The 21917-nt window shown below is 42.2% G+C and overlaps 2 protein-coding genes across 3 annotated transcripts; both read left to right on the top strand.

Annotated features, from left to right (window-relative positions):
• Positions 1–11223: 11223 nt before the first annotated feature.
• On the top strand, positions 11224–12143 carry rprm3 (reprimo, TP53 dependent G2 arrest mediator homolog 3). The gene has a single exon (XM_014136471.2). It carries the CDS (start codon positions 11595–11597, stop codon positions 11919–11921), a length of 327 nt encoding a protein of 108 aa, XP_013991946.1. The 5' UTR covers positions 11224–11594; the 3' UTR covers positions 11922–12143.
• Positions 12144–15070: 2927 nt separating this feature from the next.
• Positions 15071–21843, top strand: letmd1 (LETM1 domain containing 1). Of its 2 annotated transcripts, NM_001140873.2 has the most exons (10): positions 15099–15223; positions 15620–15759; positions 16062–16177; positions 16388–16470; positions 16815–17001; positions 17322–17423; positions 18914–19066; positions 20606–20702; positions 20811–21205; positions 21691–21839. In NM_001140873.2, the coding sequence occupies exons 1-9, from the start codon at positions 15111–15113 to the stop codon at positions 20882–20884; spliced, it is 1065 nt and encodes a 354-aa protein (NP_001134345.1). In that variant the 5' UTR covers positions 15099–15110; the 3' UTR covers positions 20885–21205; positions 21691–21839. The 2 variants fall into 2 exon arrangements, with proteins under 2 accessions (XP_013991030.1, NP_001134345.1); XM_014135555.2 differs by having other exon boundaries at positions 15071–15223; positions 20811–21843.
• Positions 21844–21917: the final 74 nt, after the last annotated feature.

Genomic DNA, 21917 nt, shown 5'->3' with positions numbered 1-21917 from the left:
TCATACCCAAGAAGACTCAAGTCTGTAATTGCTGCCAAAGGTGCTTCAACAAAGTACTGAGTAAAGGGTCTGGATACTTATGTAAATGTAATATTTCAGTTGTTACTTTTTAATAAATTAGCAAAAATGTCTAAACCTGTTTTGCTTTGTCATTATGGGGTATTGTGTGTAGATTGAGGGGGGAATAAAACATTTTAAGGCTGTAAGTAACAAAATGTGGAAAAAGTCAAGGGATCTGAATATTTTCTGAAGGCACCGTAAATTCCCACTGTGTAACAAGGATCGTCTAAAGGAGACCAAGGCGCGTATAGTGCTCGTATTTACTTTTTAATGAAGACTCTAAAACAAAACAACAAAAAGACTGACAACAGTTCCGTCAGGTGCACTTGACAAAACGAAAGACAACTACCCACACATGAAAAACAGGCTGCCTAAGTATGGCTTCCAATCAGAGGCAACGATAGACAGCTGCCTCTGATTGGAAACCATACCTGGCCAAAACATAGAAAACAAAAACATAGAAATAGAAATCTAGAAAACCCCACATAGAAACAGAAAACCAAAACCACCCACCTGTCACGCCCTGACCACTCTACTATGGAAAATTACCTCTTACAAGGGTCAGGACGTGACACACTGTAAAATGCAATGTGAATTTTGTTGTCATACTAAATGAAACCGAAGACATGCACTCAGACCAGCCTTTGTGATTGAACTTACGTTAACTACATTACTTTAGTTGGCTGCTTTCAGCAAAACGTATTCTATTCTGGGAGCCTAGTGTGTGTGTGTGTGTGTGTGTGTGTGTGTGTGTGTGTGTGTGTGTGTGTGTGTGTGTGTGTGTGTGTGTGTGTGTGTGTGTGTGTGTGTGTGTGTGTGTGTGTGTGTGTGTGTGTGTGTGTGTGTGTGTGTGTGTATGTACTGACAAGAGGAGCAATATGAGTCTGTCAGAGGTTGCCACGCTGGATGGTGATGGTGATTGAGGCTTTGGTGGTCCCCACAACGAAGAAGCAGGTGTCCCTTCCAGTGATCTGGAGCTGACCTTGGACCTGGTGCCATTAAGGATAGTCTTCACTGAGGCTGTAAGACCCTCCCTCCTTGGCCTCCCGAGTGGCACAGTGGTCCAAGGCACTGCATCACAGTGCTAGAGATCCTGGTTTGAATCCGCGACCGGGAGACCATGGGGCGGCGCACAATTAGCCCAGCGTCATTAAGGGAGGGTTTAGCCGGCTGGGATGTCCTTGTCCCGTTACGCTCTAGAGACTCCTGTGGCGGGGCGGGCGCATGCACGCTGACACGGTGTTTCCTCTGACGCATTGGTGCGTCTGGCTTCTGGGTTAAGCTAGCATTCTGTCAAGCAGCAGTGCGGCATGGCTGGGTCGTGTTTCGGAGGATGCATGGATCTCGACCTTCACCTCTCCCGAGACCGTGCGGGAGTTGCAGCAATGGGACAAGACTGTAACTACCGATTGCATACCATGAAATTGGGGAGAAAAAGGGGTACATTTTGTTTTTTAAATCCTCCCTCCTTGATGTTGAAATCCTTTCGACTGCCTATTCAATGGTAATGTCCCTTGCACTATAGGGACACTTGACCACCAACACTGCTATGGTGACCACAAAGCCCTGACTTCTCACATCCATGCCTGTTATTTGTGCCCCACTTACAGAACACCCCATCCAACAACTGATCTGAGGACCCTTTTTAACAGCGGCGGAGTAACGCACTTGGCCCTAACCACTGCTCCATAATTGCTGGCCGTCAACCTCCCTTTCCTCATGGTGTGCCTGTTGGAGTTGGTGCAAGGGTAGCAGTTCAGTTGTTATGGCTCCTGTTCAGTGCTATTCCACTGAACCTGGCACAGAGACTGTTCCTTAGCCACTGAAGATCCTGCTCTGTGGGCTCTCGGGACAGAAGGTTGTAGTCTTCGGCCAGGTACAGGTCCTCCACTGATTGCACCTGGTTGGACACCACTGGTTTCCTCCACTTGCATTCCACATCCATATGCCTGATATTGTGAACCGCCAAAATAGGCTGCATGGCAAGACTTATGAGCTCCACGGAGGCGTTCACATGTGGTAGAGAGAATCCCCTGGTCACCTATAGAGACCTGCCGAGAGGAAGGATGTTAAGTGCCACATGCCTTTCAATGCATGACTTTGAACACCTTGAAATGCATTTATTGCAAGAAATGTGCTATATAAAAAAAGTTTGATTTGATCGATGACATTACAGCTGTAGAATATTTAATAAACACATTTTCACATGAGAACATGTGAAGTTTTTCCATAAACCTTTAATTGATATGGGGCTCCCGAGTGGCACAGCGTTCTAAGGCACTGTATCTCAGTGCAAGAGGCATCACTACAGTCCCTGGTTTGAATCCAGGCTGAATCACATCCGGCCGTGATTGGGAGTCCTATAGAGCGGTGCACAGTCGTCCGGGTTTGGCAGGGGTAGGCTGTCATTGTAAATAACAATTTGTTCTTAACTGACTTGCCTAGTTAAATAAAGGTTAAATTACAACCACAACAAAAAAATATATATAGTGGGAAGGATCCTATAAATCAAGACTGGATAAATACATGTAGCACTCCAAATGAATAAATACTGTGCCTTTGAAGATTTGTCATGAAACTACAATACAGGATGGATGTCTTAACAAAGTACATTCTGAATGTCAATAGATTTTTAGATTCATTCTCATCAATGACAACATTCTAGAACTGAGTTATCACTCATCGAAGTCTGGTATCTGGGGTAATCTGGTTAATGGTTATATAATTGATGAAGTGTCTTTTTCCTTGGAGAATGTTGACAGCTGTATAGAACACATTGTATTGCTAAAATGCTTAAACTTAATAGCTACACTTACCGACACAGGATAAACTTTATCCCTCATGCTGGCCCTGACCAAACCAGTAAGATGCCCATCAATAGCTGTACTTACAGTGGTCTTACAGTGGTCTTCTCCACATGGCCAGACTTACAGTGGTCTTGTCCCATTTTAATGCTCTTATGCTCATCCTTGAAAAATGCCATAAGGTCTGAAATAGACACCAAAGTTGACGTACTGTACAAACAATTATCTAGGCTAAGATCTACTGTTCTGCTAACTAGCTAGCTAAAGTGTAGTCAGTGGTTAGCTAAGACATAAGAGGTTCATTGATTGATTTATTGATTGCTTGAACACAGGTCTCTCTGATCGCACTGGTGAACGGTAGATGACAGAGATGATGTGTAGGAGCTTCCTGTAGGAAGTAGTAGTCTTGCTGAGGTCTTCTCTCTTGCTAATTAGCATATTGAATTTTTAAGAGTAAATTGAGAATTTATTGATAAAACTCGCCTTGTCCGTGAGAGAATTAAACGGTTCTCAAAACGTCACGCCAGGGTAAGACTACACTAAACACAGAACTTATGAAGTAGTTCTAAAATCCCAGACGCAAAAATGAATGGTGAAAAAAAAAATGGAACCATTACTATGTTTTACCGGTTTTATGACACGTCCACTGTGCCGGGCTATACAATCAATATTGTGTCTGTCTGTATGACTACTGCCTAGTTCAAATGACTATAGAGATATACAGTGAGGGAAAAAAGTATTTGATCCCCTGCGGATTTTGTATGTTTGCCCAATGACAAAGAAATGATCAGTCTATCATTTTAATGGTAGGTTTATTTGAACAGTGAGAGACAGAATAACAAAAAAATCCAGAAAAACGCATGTCAAAAATTTTATAAATTGATTTGCATTTTAATGAGGGAAATAAGTATTTGACCCCCTATCAATCAGAAAGATTTCTGGCTCCCAGGTGTCTTTTATACAGGCAACGAGCTGAGATTAGGAACACTCTTAAAGGGAGTGCTCCTAATCTCAGTTTGTTACTTGTATAAAAGACACCTGTCCACAGAAGCAATCAATCAGATTCCAAACTCTCCACCATGGCCAAGACCAAAGAGCTCTCCAAGGATGTCAGGGACAAGATTGTAGACCTACACAAGGCTGGAATGGGCTACAAGACCATCGCCAAGCAGCTTGGTGAGAAGGTGACAGCAGTTGGTGCGATTATTCGCAAATGGAAGAAACACAAAAGAACTGTCAATCTCCCTCGGCCTGGGGCTCCATGCAAGATCTCACCTCGTGCAGTTGCAATGATCATGAGAACGGTGAGGAATCAGCCCAGAACGACACGGGAGGATCTTGTCAATGATCTCAAGGCAGCTGGGACTATAGTCACCAAGAAAACAATTGGTAACACACTACGCCATGAAGGACTGAAATCCTGCGGCGCCCGCAAGGTCCCCCTGCTCAAGAAAGCACATATACATGCCCATCTGAAGTTTGCCAATGGACATCTGAATGATTCAGAGGACAACTGGGTGAAAGTGTTGTGGTCAGATGAGACCAAAATGGAGCTCTTTGGCATCAACTCAACTCGCCGTGTTTGGAGGAGGAGGAATGCTGCCTATGACCCCAAGAACACCATCCCCACCGTCAAACATGGAGGTGGAAACATTATGCTTTGGGGGTGTTTTTCTGCTAAGGGGACAGGACAACTTCACCGCATCAAAGGGACGATGGACGGGGCCATGTACCGTCAAATCTTGGGTGAGTACCTCGTTCCCTCAGCCCGGGCATTGAAAATGGGTTGTGGATGGGTATTCCAGCATGACAATGACCCAAAACACACAGCCAAGGCAACAAAGGAGTGGCTCAAGAAGAAGCACATTAAGGTCCTGGAGTGGCCTAGCCAGTCTCCAGACCTTAATCCCATAGAAAATCTGTGGAGGGAGCTGAAGGTTCGAGTTGCCAAACGTCAACCTCGAAACCTTAATGACTTGGAGAAGATCTGCAAAGAGGAGTGGGACAAAATCCCTCCTGAGATGTGTGCAAACCTGGTGGCCAACTACAAGAAACATCTGACCTCTGTGATTGCCAACAAGGGCTTTGCCACCAAGTACTAAGTCATGTTTTGCAGAGGGGTCAAATACTTATTTGCCTCATTAAAATGCAAATAAATGTCTAACATTTTTGACATGCGTTTTCTGGATTTTTTGGTTGTTATTCTGTCTCTCACTGTTCAAATAAACCTAACATTAAATTATAGACTGATCATTTATTTGTCAGTGGGCAAACGTACAAAATCAGCAGGGGATCAAATACTTTTTCCCCTCACTGTAAAAGTCACATTCTTTCACAGATTATTTCACCTTGTCCCATTAAGCTACTCCTACTGCATGCATGTGTCCCATCTAAGCCTTTACATGGGGCTTCAACTTTGAGACAGGTGGTAGTAATACTGTACATGTGCAGGTCTTTTAGTTTCCCATTGTCTGATATTGAAAAGCTCCTAAACCTGAACATATTCTGGTTTAATATGCCTCTTACTATTAGGGCAGGACAAGAAACCCAAAGGACAGTGTTGGGAAGAGGTGCATACTGAGCAGGGAGGGAATGTTTTTCGCTTGATGTGCAGATTACGAAATTCAATGTCTGCTATGGAAACCCAATACGAACTTGTGAAGGTCATGGCAACCTTATAAAAAATACCAAGACTCATCCAGCAAGAGTAATTGGATAGAGTCACTATCACTCTGATTACAGCAGTTATGTGGGTGATGGTATGCCGTAGTGCGTATGAGTACCCCACCCTTTGAAAAAGAGAAATCACGTTTCTTAAAGAGCACATGAAGAGAACTGAAAAGTCATGGATTTACAATCTTCAGAAGGATAAGAGTACAGGGTCACTCCAGCCCAGACCCCGCCACCGACTGTCTACCAACCATGCACTGTTTTGGAAATGGGGTGGCTGTGAGAACATGAGAATGTTACAATTATAAAACAAGAGTGACAGGGAGGCTTGGGCTCCACTTCTCTTGGACACACGCCTGAAACTTGCTTGTGGCATGCACACCACCCAGACAGCCAGCCAGCCCAGGCATGAGGAGGTCAGAGGGATCACATGCCAGACACAAGCAGCCACGTGAAATAAAATAAAGCTAAGGCCCAGAGCAGTCAGAGGCAAATGCAAGTGTCTGGAAATATATAATTTTATATTAATTAAATTTCTCAGAAAAAAAGTGTACTTTGTTTAACAAGTAAAAATAAACAGTGGGGGATTTGCCTCAAAAGAAGGATGCATATGCAGAAAATTACCTCATACCCACTGCAAAATATGGTGGTGGATATTTGATGTTATGGGGCTATTTTGCTTCCACAAGTACAGGGGGCCTTTTTAAGGTCAACAGCATCATGAACTCTATAAGTAAGAGGACATTTTAGGCAAAAATGGGGTTGCGTCAGACAGGAGGCTGAAACTTGGTGGATCTTCCAGCAAGACAATGTTCAGTCTACAGACTTGAACCCCTTTGAAAACATGTGGTTTAAATTGAAGAGGGCAGTCCATAAGCGCTGCAGACCAAAGGATATCTAGGATCTGGAAAGATTCTGTATGGAACAATGGTCTAAGATCGCTCCCAATGTGTTCTCCAATCTCATTAAACATTACAGAAACATACTAAGTGATGTTATTCTTACAAGGGGAGGGTGCACAAAGTATTACAAATAGGGGTGCCAATAATGTCAACACCTATCTGAGTTTTTTCTCTGAGCAATTGTACTAGTATAAAATAATATATTTTTCAAAAAATGTTGAGTATACAGAATGGCTCAGTATTTTCATTATTTATGTATTGCTCAGTATTTGCATTATTAAATGACTATCGGCCTGTAGTACTCACTTCTGTCATCATGAAGTGCTTTGAGAGGCTAGTTAAGGATCATATCACCTCCACCTTACGTGACACTCTAGACCCACTTCAATTTGCTTACCGCCCTGATAGATCCACAGACAATCCAATCGTCATCACACTGCCCTATCCCATCTAGACAAGAGGAATTCCTATGTAAAAATGCTCAGCTCAGCCTTCAACACCATAGTACCCTCCAAGCTCATCATTAAGCTCGGGGCCCTGGGTCTAAACCTGCCCTGTGCAACTGGGTCCTGGACTTCCTGACGGGTCGCCCCCAGGTGGTGAAGGTAGAAAACAACACCTCCGCTACGCTGATCCTCAGAACAGGGGCCCCACAAGGGTGCGTGTTCAGCCCCCTCCTGTACTCTCTGTTCACCCATGACTGTGTGGCCACTCACGCCTCCAAATCAATCATCAAGTTTGCAGACGACACAACAGTAGTATGCCTGATTACCGACAATGATGAGACAGTCTACAGGGATGTGAGGGCCCTGACGGGGTGGTGCCAGGAAAATAACCTCTCCCTCAACGTCAACAAAATGAAGGAGCTGATTGTGGACTTCAGGAGACAGCAGAGGGAGCACGCCCCCATCCACATCGACGGAGAAGGTGAAAAAGCTTCAAGTTCCTCAGTGTGCACATCACTGACAATCTGAAATCATCCACCCACACAGACAGTGTGGTGAAGAAGGTGCAACAGTACCTCTTCAACCTCAGGAGGCAAAGACACTTACAAACTTTTACAGATGCACCATTGAGAGCATCCTGTCGGGCTGTATCATCGCCTGGTACGGCAACTGCACCACCTGCAACCGCAGGGCTCTCCAGAGGGTGGGGTGGTCTGCCCAACGCATCACCGGGGCCACACTGCCTGCCCTTCAGGACACCTACAGCACCCGATGTCATTATTTTACTTTAGATTTGTGTGTATTGTTGGGAATTGTTAGATATTACTGCACTGCACGGAGCTAGGAACACAAGCATTTTGCTACACCCGCAATAACATCTGCTAAATATTTGTATGTGACCAATAACATTTGATTTTATATTATACATAATTTTTTGCTCATCTTTTTCAAGGGTGCCAGTCATTTTGGAGGTGACTGTAAATGACATGTGATGAGAGATTGGTGGCATTGGCCTTTGATGAAATGCACCCATTGCATTCTTATTCATTGGTGGCACCATAGACTGTAGTCTCTCATGCTGGGACAAGGAGTAGGCCTACCAAAGCTGTTAACAGACATTGCATGTTCAGATTCAGCAAAAGTGTAGATTCAGTGCCTTCAGAAAGTATTCACACTCCTTGACTTTTTCCACATTTTGTTGTTTTACAGCCTGAATTTAAAATGGATTAAATTGAGATTTTGTGTCACATGCCTACACACAATTACCCCATAATGTCAAAGTGGAATTATGATTTTAGAAATGTTAACAAATTAATAAAAAATGAAAAGCTCAAATGTCTTGAGTCAATAACTATTCAACCCCTTTGTTATAGCAAGCCTAAATAAGTTCAGGAGTACAAATGTGCTTAACAAGTCACAAAAGTTGCATGGACTCACTCTGTGTGCAATAATAGTGTTTAACATGATTTTCGAATGACTACCTCATCTCTGTACTCCACACATACAATTATACACATACAATTATCTGTAAGGTCCCTCAGTTGAGCAGTGAATTTCAAACACAGATTCAACCACAAAGACCAGGGAGGTTTTCCAATGCCTCGCAAAGAAGGGCATGTATTGGTAGATTACAAAAAAAAGAGCAGACTTTGAATATCCCTTTGAGCTTGAGAGCCCTCCCTTTGAGTATACTCCACAATATTAACCTAAATTACAGAGTAAAAAGAAAGAAGCCTGTACAGAATAAAAAATATTCCAAAACATGCATCCTGTTTGCAATAAGGTACTAAAGTAAAACTGCAAAAAATGTGGAAAAGAAATGTACTTTATGTCCTGAATACAAAGTGTTGTGTTTGGAGAAAATCCAGCCTAGCACATGAATGACTACCACTCTGTCACATCTGCTCCTGTCACGACCTCTAGTGCTCATCTGGTGTCTCCTTGACCTGCCGCCACTCCCCCAATGCTCTCTCCCTCTGTGTGTGTGTGTGTGTGTGTGTGTGTGTGTGTGTGTGTGTGAGTGTGTGTGTGTGTGTGTGTGTGTGTGCGTGGCTGAATCTCTACACATATTGTATCAATATCACTTCCACACTGCCAAATCGTAATCTCTGCCTAGTCACTCTATGTTTCTAGCCGTTTGTTCCTGTTGTGCCTGGTTTCCCTTGCCTGACGCTGTTTTCCTCTCCACTACAGTTCTGCACGCTCTAACTCTGGTCCCTGTCTCCAGTCTGACTTCTTGTCAGTCCTGCTACTCTGTCCTGGATTCCACACTTTACGCTCCCTTGGATTCCCCTCCGGACCTGCTTACCCTGTCCCAACCCCTCTCGCTCCAGCCTCAGCCTCCGCACCTGGTTTCCAGCAACCCGCCCAAGTTTCCCCTGGCCTGCACTCAATCTCCCCCCTGTGTTTTATTAAATACCTTGGTTACCTCATCCCAGTCTCCTCATCTGAGTCTGCTCCTGTTCCGCTCCTCGTGACACACTCTTCATACTTTCAAGCATGGTGGTGGCTGCATCATGTTATGGGTATGCCTGTCATCGGCAAAGACTATGGCGTTTTTCAGGATAAAAAGAAACGGAATAGAGCTAAGTATAGGCAAAATCCTAGAGGAAAACCTGGTTCAGTCCGCTTTCTAACAGACACTGGGAGACGAATGCACCTTTCTGCGGGACAATAACCTAAAACAAAATGCCAAATATACTCTGGAGTTGCTTACCAAGACAATATTGAATGTTCCTGAGTGGCCTAGTTACAGTTTTGACTTAAATTAGCTTGAAAATCTATGGCAAGAAATGAAAATGACTGTCTAGCAATGATCAACAACCAACTTGACAGAGCTTGAAGAATTTTTAAAGGAATAATGAGCAAATATTGTACAATCCAGGTGTGCAAAGCTCTTACAGAGAAAGACTCACAGCTGTAATCACTGCCAAATGTGATTCTAACATGCATTGGCTCAGGGGTGTGAATACTTATGTAAATGAGATATTTGTATATTTCGTTTTTAATACATTTGCAACATTTCTAAAAATATGTTTTCACTTTGTCATTATGGCGTATTGTGTGTAGATGGATGAGAATGTAATACATTTTGAATTGAGTTGAATTCAGGTTGTAACACAACAAAATGTGGAGTAAGTCAATGGGTATGAATACTTCTGAAGGCACTGTATGGGCTGGCAGACAGATCGAGGAACCTCCCAGTCAGAGCACTGGTGGGTGATCAGTTAGAGCACCTGCTCAATAGTTATTCTAAACTAGGGGTGGCCAACAGTCCTCCCTGAGACTTTAAGTTAAGGTGAGGCCAGATATGAGTCAAAAACAGCAGGTTCATGAGGATTGCCACCCCCACCCCTATTGAAATACAGAGATATCTTTGTATAGGCCAAGGGAATCCCAAACCATGTGCCTAAACCAATTACCATCTCAAGTAGTTGTTAGGCTAGAAGGAACCTATTTGTGAGTTTCTGATGTCCACATATTGTAGGATTTAGGCCTACATAAAACAATATCATTTTAGCAGCTCAATCAATGCAACAAAAAGGGTATTTCATTACGAGAATCACACATATTCAATGGCTCCAACTATAAAAGGGATTAAAAAGAAATTAAACTAGTTGAAGTAAGTGCCAGCCATGTCTTGTTTAGAGTATAGGCCTTAGGGGGATTCAAATGATCTCAGCCCAGATGGCGACAGGGAAGGAGGCAAGCTGTCATCTGAACACCTCCAATATTAGACGCCAATTTTAAAATAGCCAGTCATCACATGAATTCAATAATGCCACTTGGATGAGACTCAGTATGTGTCGGCAGGGCAAATCCCAATTCTCGGATTAACGCACCACTTGTGGCCTTGGAGCTCTGTAAACGTAATTTGTACCGCTCATGCTTACTTACCTGTGGCTTGAGAAACATCAAATTCCCACCAATTGGAACAAGGACATTTTGGAGATATGAAATAAAAGTACCCATGAGAGATAACACAGTATCACCAATGTCCTAATCGAAGCAGACTGGACAGGTTTTTCCAAATTCTAATCGATATAATCCGTTCGGTTGTTGAAATTAGTTATATGAGTAGTCAGTGGAAAGAGGAAAACATCAATAATAGGCCTAGATGTATATGGAGACGATATGTTTCAAAATGTTATTCTATTTTTTGTTTGCTTGTGTGCATACAAAGTCAAGAAAATAGAATACTCAGCTTCAAATTCATTAACACTGCCATCAGGTGGACATGACAAGTGATGCAAAGGCCACCCAAGAATGTCGAGAAGCGCGCGCGAACACACACACACACACACACACACACGCCTACTTTTAAAAGCCTCGTGTCATAGCTTGGCAAAGAACCTTCAGAGAGCAGTGTGTCGTTACACTAAAAAGAATGTAAGTCTTTGCGGTCTCGTTTTTACTCAATAAATGTTGAACCTTTTATTAACCTTCATCTGACTTGAACGCTGACCCTCGTGTCATGCTTTATTTAGTTGTTCTTGAAATATCATAGTTCGGGGAGTAGCCTATTTCACTGGGAATTTGAGAATCATTTCACCCAAGAATCACATTTTCTGAGAATCATGAAACATTTGCCATTCTTCGCTTCTAGCCTACAGAAGACGATTGGATAACTTCATAGAGTTGGATAAGTCCGATTTAATTGAAGAAAAAAGAAAGCAGACAATTTATTGCAGGAAAAAAAATATTTCAACAACATGGATGTCGCCGGGAAAATACTGAATAAAACAGTGTCCGAAGAAGAGCACTCAGGATTTGACACTGTGCGTGTATGCTGCAACGTTTCAGCAGCAGCAGCAGTTATCACCGACAATGGATTCGGTGCGTCTCATCCAGAGGAACATGACCTCTTCATAATGCGTGTGGTGCAGATCGCGGTCCTGTGCGTATTGTCACTCACTGTGATTTTTGGCATATTTTTCCTTGGTTGCAATCTTCTAATTAAAACAGAAAGTATGATCAGTCTTTTTGTAGAAGACCGGAGACCGTCTACGGACAATGATATGATCATGGTTGCCTCATAGGCCTACTTGTTTTTTAAAGTAATGCTTTTTTTTTTTTAGTTTCCAGTGTGTTTCTTGGATATTATTATTCACTGTTCTTATCACCTTTTTGTTGAAAGAGAACCCTTTAAAAGTTGAATTGTCAAAATCGGGCTTGTTTTCCTTTTACAGCCTATACCCTACCCTATAGAATGTTTTCCATCATTGTAGGAACACCAATAAAAATCTATGTGTGGGATATCAGTAAACTTCTTTTGCTTCTTTTGTGCGAGTTTAAAAACAAATTACATTATGCAGTTGAATGCAAATAGCTAATGTCAAAGGTAAGGCATGTATGTGTCTTCTAATAAACGTGCTGCTGAAGGCCATCCACTAATCAGGTTGACCAAAGCGGGTGGCAAATACATGTAACCGAAGCTAGTGGAAAAAACCATAATCCAAATAAGTGATTAGAATGCCATACGATATAAAATCCACCTGCCTCCTCCGCATCCTATAGCTCTCAAATCTTACTACAAACTTTTTAGCACTATAGCTTTCCGCAGTCATGTATCACAAGCATCGTGTTTTACTAGAGAGTATCTTGGTTTAGGAGATCACGATCAACCACAACCTGGTTAATCCATCTTGTTTTGAGCTATGCAATATATGGTTGTACTCGAGGCTTTTATGCATAGCCTACAGTTTTTACACTAAGCCACAGCAATGCACCCATGCAACCTCTGATTATGGAAGGAATCTATACATTAATCTTCAGTAGATAACCAACAGTCATTTACAGTCTATTGATGATTTTTAACGAAGATAGCACAATGCGATAATTATTTCCTGTCTAATGCACTGCTACATGCCAAGGGCTATGTCAGACCATTCATCTTTGGTGATTTGATCATGTGTATTTAGTTGCTCTGACCAATCGCTATTAGGATCGTGTCTTTAGGATCAGACTGCCAGAGGAACTCGTCCCCCATATTTCAAGTTGAACAGTCGGACTCCTAGAGCTTCAACCTTGAGCTCATCATCATCATCACCAGTGAAAACAGCTGCAATACCTTCCCATCACGACAAGGGCAGAACGGCCCGGCACTCCAGTCATGTGTTATGAATAGGAAGCGACAAGGGAGTCCCCCCCCCACCCCCCATCTGTTTCCATTTTGCTCCTTGTTCAGTCAACTAAAAGGTGATTGACAGCAAGAAAAAATATCCACTTGGACACTTATGACAGAAACATAAAGACCATACTAAGATGTGTGTACACACAGTGCATAACTCCTAGTCACTTTCTTTGAGAGTTGATACCCTGTGGTTTAGCGATACACACAGCTACAGCTTTGCTGTAAAATGCTAATATTTTCAGGAAGCAGCCACAACAAGCGCAAAACTTAACCATGTTAACGGAATTTTGCTACCCATGACGACCATGTTTGACAGAGAAAAATAAAACGTAGATGCATTTTCCACCAAAGGCAAACAACTTCAAGAATATAGGCTAGCACAGGGGGAGCTGTCAGACAAAAGCTGTCATCGCAGTCCCTCTTACCAGAGAACCCACTTGCTCAGAGCTGGTGTGCTCAACTGCCACAGTGGATTAAATGAGCCAGCTGAGATGCGTCTAGTTAGGGCAGACCTGTGGCTCTGAAACAAATTTAATGAACATTGACAGTGATGACGCTTGCAGTAGCTAGTCTTTATGAACAGTACATCCAGTCCAACTTAAATCCAATCTGCTCAAATGTCCCTTCCATTTCACTCCTTCAGTTCTCTGTAGCACAACATGCAAATTAGTAGACATGTAAACGTTCATGGAGACAGAACATTACTCTACCTCACATTATGAACAATTTTTACAGGCCAAAATCCAATTATATCAAATTAAATCACTGAAAGATCAAAGCAAGATCCATTGAGGCTAAATCAACTTTACAGTCAGCGTAATGAGCATCTTGAAGAGATCTAATAATGTGCAATATTTGAGTTTTTGAGTTTATTTTATTTTTACAGGGACAGTGCACATTAATCAACGTTTCAGTAAAAGTGCCGGTTTTAGCCAGCCGGCTAATTTTCAACCGCAGTCCCTGGGCAGGTTGAATACCGTGGAATATCTTAATCTCTCTGCAGGAGGGCGTCAGGAACATACATTAACAGCCTACATGCAGAGTTTGTATAAGGAAACACTTCCGCAAAAATCATATTACAAAAGGGGAACACAAACACCAATCACCATGTCAAAGGTTAGGTTACAAACCATGCATTTATAGTCAAACAAAATAGTCAATGTGATTTATTTTCTCAAATGTGCATAGTCAATGAGTCAAAGTGAAGTAACATTTTATTTAACCTTTAACTAGGCAAGTCAGTTAAGAACAAATTCTTATTACAATGACGGCCTACCCTGGTCAAACCTGGACGACGCTGGGCCAATTGTGCGCCGCCCTATGGGACTCCCAATCATAGCCGGATGTGATACAGCCTGGATTTAAACCAGGGACTGTAGTGACGCCTCTTGCACTGAGATGCAGTGCCTTAGACTGCTTCGCCACTCGGGAGAATAATATATAGCATGCATCTATATAAAACATAATAACTGCCAGAGTGCCTCTTAACTTAAACTTATGTAATTCATTCTGCCTTTCTCAGTCCTGGGGAGGGGGGGGCTTGCAACTCGATATTAGGAAGGTGTTCCTAATGTTCCCCGCAAGTGAAGAAGCAAGATATGGACGTCCTGGGCTGGCGTGGTTACACGTGGTCTGTGGTTGTGATGCAGGTTGGACCTACTGCCAAATGAGTGGCCTTTTATTGTCCCCAGCACAAGGTGCACCTGTGTAATGATTGTGCTGTTTAATCAGCTTCTTGATATGCCACACCTGTCAAGTGGATGGATTATCTTGGCAAAGGAGAAATGCTCACTAACAGGGATGTAAAGAAATTTGCGCAAAACATTTGAGAGACATTTTTGTGGGTATGGAACATTTCTGAGATCTTTTATTTCAGCTCATAAAACATGGAACCAACATTTTACATGTTGCATTCATATTTTTGTTCAGTATAGTTTGAGTCGTATATTTTTGTTCAGTATAGTTTTAGTCATCATGCTAGAATTTAGCAACATAACAAAATGTTGCTAGACTGCGGCACGGTAAACATTGCGTACATTACGGTAATCATACAGACAATCACGCAGAGAGAAGCTGTCAATCTGCCCTTCTAAAAATGGCGCTGTCCTGTGCGGGGGTGTGCCGCCGTTTCTCTGTGGATTTGTACGGAATCAGAACTAATGGGGTTACAGTTATATACTCCTCTTTCACGGCCACCTCTGGAGCAAGGTATGAAAACCCATGCAAGATGTTATATACTTGTATCGTGATGTTGTCGAGTCGTTGTTATGTGGCACTTCTCTGGAGTAAACTCCTTGACTGTTCGATCTGGGCAACACCCAACCACTGTTCACTGTCAGATAAAGGCTAGCTGTGCAACATTTTGAATGCTAACGTTACATTTTTGGCCTGACAACGACTACGAGAGTTGTTGGACATAAGTCGGCACAAATAGATCTGAACCAGCTTGTCATATTAAAGTTCTGTTTTTAAAAAAAATCTTATTTTGATACTGTCTGAGTTGTCATACAAACAGTACTACTTTTAAAGACGAGTCAAACTCTTAAGTACTTGACCGTATGAGCCGCTCTTGTTTCATTACAATCGTTTTGTGTCCTTTTACAGACACTACTCATCCCCCAAATCCAGGCTAGGGATTGGCCTGCAAATTGTGTCAAGGCTGCAAGGGGCCAATGCCAAATATGAACTCTTCCTCCAAAGATATTTTCCTCGGTTTTATGTTCTCTATCACACTTTTACGAAAGGTGAGACTCTACTTGCCATATAACTATGTTAAACCTTATAAGTGATATTGATTGGTAGTCAAGCCGCCTCAGTTTATCCTTTGTTTGACATAATGCATCTCTTTATTTGTATCTATTTACAGATCTACATTACCTTAGCAAAATTATCTAGATACAGTAAACCAATAAGATCTCACGTTTGAAGGCAAAATAACACACAGGTGGCCTAGCTCAATATGTAACAATTCCATGCATCACATAGGCAGGCTTCTGTGCTGCCAGTACACTGAAAATTAGCCATCTTTTGTATTATAATTTTTCAGGTATTCAACTCCTTTTCCAAGATGCCAAAGAGGTGACGGTGATAAAAACAAGGATGCTCACCAACAGTGTCAAAGTCCAGGACTTGCCCTATCGTGATATGGAGAAACTCAGGCAGGTCGGTCGAGGCTAGGGCATACACTTGAATAACAAGGAAAGTTCTTGATAATGTGGTTAGCAGTCTTTAATCTGCATTAAAGGCTTTGAACTGTAACACTTTGACCTGCAATACATAGTACTACTTTTATTATGTCTGCATGTCCAAGTCTGAAAAGTTCCTTAGCATGGGTTATAGTAAATTATAACTTTACCTTTCTTTGTTTTTCAGTTTCGCAGAGACATGATCAAAGCCATTCCACTGCTGTTAATTTCTATTCCTCCATTTGCCAACTACCTGGTTTTTGTCCTAATGTGAGTTAATTTCAGTCATCTCCTCAACATCCTCCTTTGATTCATAATGCATGAAATGAAATGTATGCATTCACTACTGTAAGTCGCTCTGGATAAGAGCGTCTGCTAAATGACTAAAATGTAAATATTTAGTTACAAAATAGCCTAATTCTCAAGTCAATGGGAGTTAAAAGGTTGATAAATCATTGTAAACATACAGTATGCCCCCAATGATAATACATTGTGCCCCCCTTACAATGTATTAACCCCCCCTTGTGTCCTGTCTTCCCTTCATCTCCCTGCCTTACATATTCCTCCATCTGCCCCTCCTCCCTCTGCTTCCCTCCTCTCTTTTTCACAACCAGGTACCTTTTCCCCCGCCAGCTCCTGATCCGCCACTTCTGGACCCCCCAGCAGCAGACTGAGTTCCAGGAAGTGAACCATTCCCACAGGGCCCAGCACCACTGGGCTGTGCTGAAGGGTCTTGAGAGTGCAGGTTCACATGTCAAAGATGGCCGCCTAAAGATCAGCCTACTAGACCTCTGCAACAAGGCGGGTGATACAGAAACACTTAACCCCTCCCTTGCATACGTCAGATGTTCAAATGTGTCCATTGGCCAACATTTTGTTGGGCAAACATGGATGTTTTCCCATAGATGACTAATGCAGCTAATAAATGCCTCTAGACACTGATGTCAAATAAAATGTTATTTGTCACATGCGCCAAATACCTTACAGTGAAACGCTTACTTACAAGCCCTAACCAACAATGCATTTTTTTTTTAAATACCAAAAAATATAAGAAATGAAAGTAACATGATTGACGAGCAGCAGTAAAATAACAATGTCTGACCAGTCCATGTGTTTTTTAGGTGCAAAGTGGGGTACACCCTAACATATCTGACATCCAGGCAATTCGAGGCTTGTTTTCTGGAGCTCCCCTGAGTATCAAGAGAATAAACGCAAATCAGATGGTCAGTTTTTCCTAGTAGTCTTTATTCAGAAATTCCCTAAAACATGAGTCCATGGGTTTACTGCATGTACAGTACCAGTCAGACATTTGGACACAGCTACTCATTTGAGTTTATTTTTTACTATTTTCTACATTGTAGAATAATAGTGAAGACATCAAAACTATGAAAGAACACAAATGGAAGAATGTAATAACCAAAAAAGTGTTAAACAAATCAAAATATATTTTAGATTCTTCAAAGTAGCTACCCTTTTCCTTGACAGGTTTGCACACTCTTGGCATTCTCAACTAGTTTCACCTAGAATTCTTTCCTAACAGTCTTGAAAGAGTTCCCACATATGCTGAGCACTTGTTGGCTGCTTTTCCTTCTCTGCGGTCCAATTCATCCCAAACCATCTCAATTGGGTTGAGGTCAGGTGATTGTGTAGGCCAGGTCATCTGATTCAGCACTCCATCACTCTCCTTCTTGGTCAAATAGCCCTTACACAGCCTGGAGGTGTGTTGTGTCATTGTCCTGTTGAAAAACAAATGATAGTCCCACTAAGCGCAAAACAGATGGGATGGCGTATCGCTGCAGAATGCTGTGGTAGCCATGCTGATTAAGTGTGTCTTGAATTATAAATTAAGCGGAGAGTGTCACAAGCAAAGCACCATTACACCTCCTCCATGCTTCAGTGGGAACCACACAGACACAGTGGTTGGAACCAGAAATCTCACTTCCACTGGTCTAATGTCCATTGCTTGTGTTTCTTGGCCCAAGCAAGTATTATTGGTGTCCTTTGGAGCAATTTGACCATGAAGGCCTGATTCACGCAGTCTCCTCTGAACAGTTGATTTTGAGACGTTTCTGTTACTTGAGCTCTGAAGCATTTATTTGGGCTGCAATTTCTGAGGCTGGTAACTCTAATGAACTTATCCTCTGCCGCAGAGGTAACTCTGGGTCTTCCGAGGAGAGCCAGTTTCATCATAGCGCTTAGTGGTTTTTGTGATTTAAAAATGTTCCGGTTTGACTGACTTATGTCTTAAAGTATTGGACTGTTGTTTCTCTTTGCTTATTTGAGCTGTTCTTACCATAATATGGACTTGGTATTTTTCCAAATAGGGCTATCTTCTGTATGACACACCTGATTGTCTCAAACGCATTAAGGAAAGAAATTCTACAAATTAACAAGGCACACCTGTTAATTGAAATGCATTCCAGGTGACTACCTTATGAAGCTGGTTGAAAGAATGCCAAGTGTGCAAAGCTGTCGCCAAGGCAAAGGGTGGCTGCTTTGAAGAATCTCATAAAATATTTTGATTTAACACTTTTTTGCTTACTACATGATTCCATGTGTTATTTCATAGTTTTGACATCTTCACTATTCTACAATGTAGAAAATAAACACTTGAATGAGTAGGTCCAAACTTTTGACTGGTACTGTATCAGACTCACTGTATTTGTCTCAGCTGAAAAATATTACATCAACATAAGTCCCTCTCTCTCTCCAGAGGCAACTCTGTCCCCTGTTCTTCCTGACTCCCCGCCTCCCAACTCCCATGATTGGCACTCGACTGAACAGCCACGCCATAGAGCTGCTACAGCTGGACCGTGCTCTCAGCAGACATGGCCTGCACCAGTTGGATGACTCTGAGCTGAGACAGGTCAGTGCACATCGCTTGACCTCCTAGTAAATACAGTGGGAATAGCAAGTCACCACCCCCTTTCAAAATGTTCACCTTTTGTTACCTTACAGCCTGAAATGAAAACAATGACTTTTTCCAGCTTTATTTACACACAATCCACAATATCCCAAGTATTTTTTTTCTTCTCAAACTCTGAAAATGTATTAATAGTAAAATACCCTATTTGGATAAGTTCCCCCCCCTTAGAGTTGCAATTGTGAACTTTGAGGTATAACCAACCACCTTCCAGATCACAAATCAAGCTGATTGGCTTCCATCTGTGATCAATTGTAGTGACTTTGATTAGTTCAGAATAAAAGCAGTTGTTCATAGAGGACTCCACTGCTTAGTAGTGCATTTCAAAGCAAAGAATCCACAATGGGTGAAAAGGTACTTTCAAAAGATCTGAGAAAGTTGTGTAAAGGCACAAGTCAGGGTATGGATGTGAAAGGATTTCAAAGGCTTTGTCTATCCCTCGGAGCACAGTTTCGACCATTTATTAAGGAGTGGAAGGCATATGGCACCTCCCAGACCCAGCATAATCAGGCCGTCCCTCCAAATTGGATGACCGGGCAAGGAGACTGATCAGAGGCTACCAAGAAACCAAATGGTGACTTTGAAGGCGCTTCAGGCCTTTATGGCAAAGACTGGTTAATGTGTGCATGTGACCACTATCAAGTGCTCCACAAATCTGGCCTCTATGTGAGGGTGGCAAGAAAAATACCGCTCCTAAAAAAAAAAATCCACATGAAGTCTCGTTTGAGCTTTGCCAAAAAGCACATTGTAGATTGAGGCCAAGTAGCAAAAGGTGCTTTGGCCAGATGAGACAAATTGAACTTTCTGGCCTGAACGCAAAACGATATGTCTGGCGAAAACCCAAAGACCACCACGCCTACAGTGGCAGCATCCTGTTGTGGGGGTGTCTCATCAGCAGGGACTGGAGCACTTGTCAGGATAGAAAGGAAAATGAACAGTGAAATATAAACAGATTTGAGAACCTAGACCTCTGCCAGGAAGTTGAAAATGGGAAGATGTTGAAACGTGAACCATGACAACACAAAGCAACCATACAGTGGCTGAAGGACAAGAAGGTGAATGTCCTTGAGTGCCCTAGTCAGAGCGCCAACCTAATCCCAATCGAATCTGTGGAATGACTTGAGTGCAGTCAGCATGCAATTTGACTGAGCTTGAACAATTCTGCAAGGAAGAATGGGCAAATATTTCAGTCTTGGTGTGCAAAGTTAGTGGAGATGTATTCAAAGAGACTCATGGCTGTAATTCAAGCAAAAGGTGGTTCCACCAAGTATTCACTCATCCGACTAGGGTATTTTACAGTTTAATTTTAATAGTTTTTCCTCACTTGGATATTGTTAGTTACTGTGTGTAAATGACTAAAGTCTTTCAGGCTGTAAGGCAAACATTGACTTTCTATACCCACGTAATCATGTCAGCAAAAACCCACATGTACAAATGAAACACATACTAGTCATATTGATAACTTGACCCTGGTCTCATCAGGCCTGCTATGTCAGGGGGCTTGATTCTGGCAGTCTCAGCATCAACCAGTGTCAGGAATGGCTTTCACAGTGGCTCCAGTTCTCCTCTCACCTGAAAGGTATCTAATCTGTTTCCCTCTCCTGATAGCGTGGTCTGTTCAATTAAAATATTTGTGGGGGAGGGTGATGTTTGTCCTCATGACTCTCTCTATGTCCCTCTCTCCCAGAGTCAGAGGTGTCTCTGCTTGTGCACAGTATGGTCTTGCTCTCTGCCAACTACCCAAAGCCCTCCCACCATTGACAGGAAGGAACAAGGAGTGATCTGCCACTTCCATTAATTCAGCCATCTCTCACCCAACATCTGCAATCTACCAATGGAAGAAATGCCAAGCTTTACAACTCACTTTTAGAAGGACAAAGTGATTACTTAATGTAGTGGATTTGTGAAGGAAAATGTGATTACTGGCCAATGTTTTCAGGCTCAAATTGTCACATGCACAGGATACAGCAGGTGTAAATGGTACAGGGAAACGCTTACTTGCAATCTCTGCTCAAGTGCAGTACTCAGCCTTGAATGTTGTTTTGTTTACTTGTAAAGCTGATGTTTTCACATAAGATGTGGAGCATAGCGGGGGGGGTGGTGTGTGTCAATGATCAGCTAACCATATTAATACAGGTTACATTTGGAAAAATAGATTGTCTGCAGACATTCCAACCCACACCTACTACATAGCCTTTTGAGAGCATATGGTGTCATAGTACTGTACCACCATAACCCCCTGTATAAGTAAGCTTTTCAGATTGGGGAAGAGCAACTTTGAGAGTTGAGTAGATGAAATGTTGTTACAGAATCGCAAGACACTGGGGAATGCCATTCAGCAGATGCTTTAATCATGTGGTCCTGGGAATTGAACCCGCTATAAAGGACACACTGCAATTCAACAGGCCTTAACATGTTTCAGCTTTGACAGCACGGTTTACTTGATAGGAAATGCATTTCATTTAGGTGGAACCTTTCGAGTAACTGCACAGCTACAGTGCTGTTAATGTTTTTTTTTTACCTGGAAATATTGTGTGGGGGGGGAGAGAAAATGAAATGCAATTAAAATGATCAATAGTCAGTGGTTTTGAAGTTGCCAATAAGATTCTCATACTAAATATGCAAACTAATGTTCTTATTCTTTTTCTACTTGTTCAACTCCTTTTAGATTGTTCTGGTGTATTAAGGTGATTGTGTCAAATAAAATGTACTATCTGAAATACTTGTCAATGTAGAGAAATGCTATTTACAGCAAGAAGAAACGAGTTAGATCTGCACATTGCATTGTCACCGA

The sequence above is a fragment of the Salmo salar genome, chromosome ssa13 (genome assembly GCF_905237065.1).
Source record: "Salmo salar chromosome ssa13, Ssal_v3.1, whole genome shotgun sequence".
In the NCBI taxonomy this organism is placed as follows: Eukaryota; Metazoa; Chordata; class Actinopteri; order Salmoniformes; family Salmonidae; genus Salmo; species Salmo salar.
The sequence above is the reverse complement of the archived record's forward strand: the minus strand, read 5'-3'. Positions and strand labels throughout refer to the sequence as shown.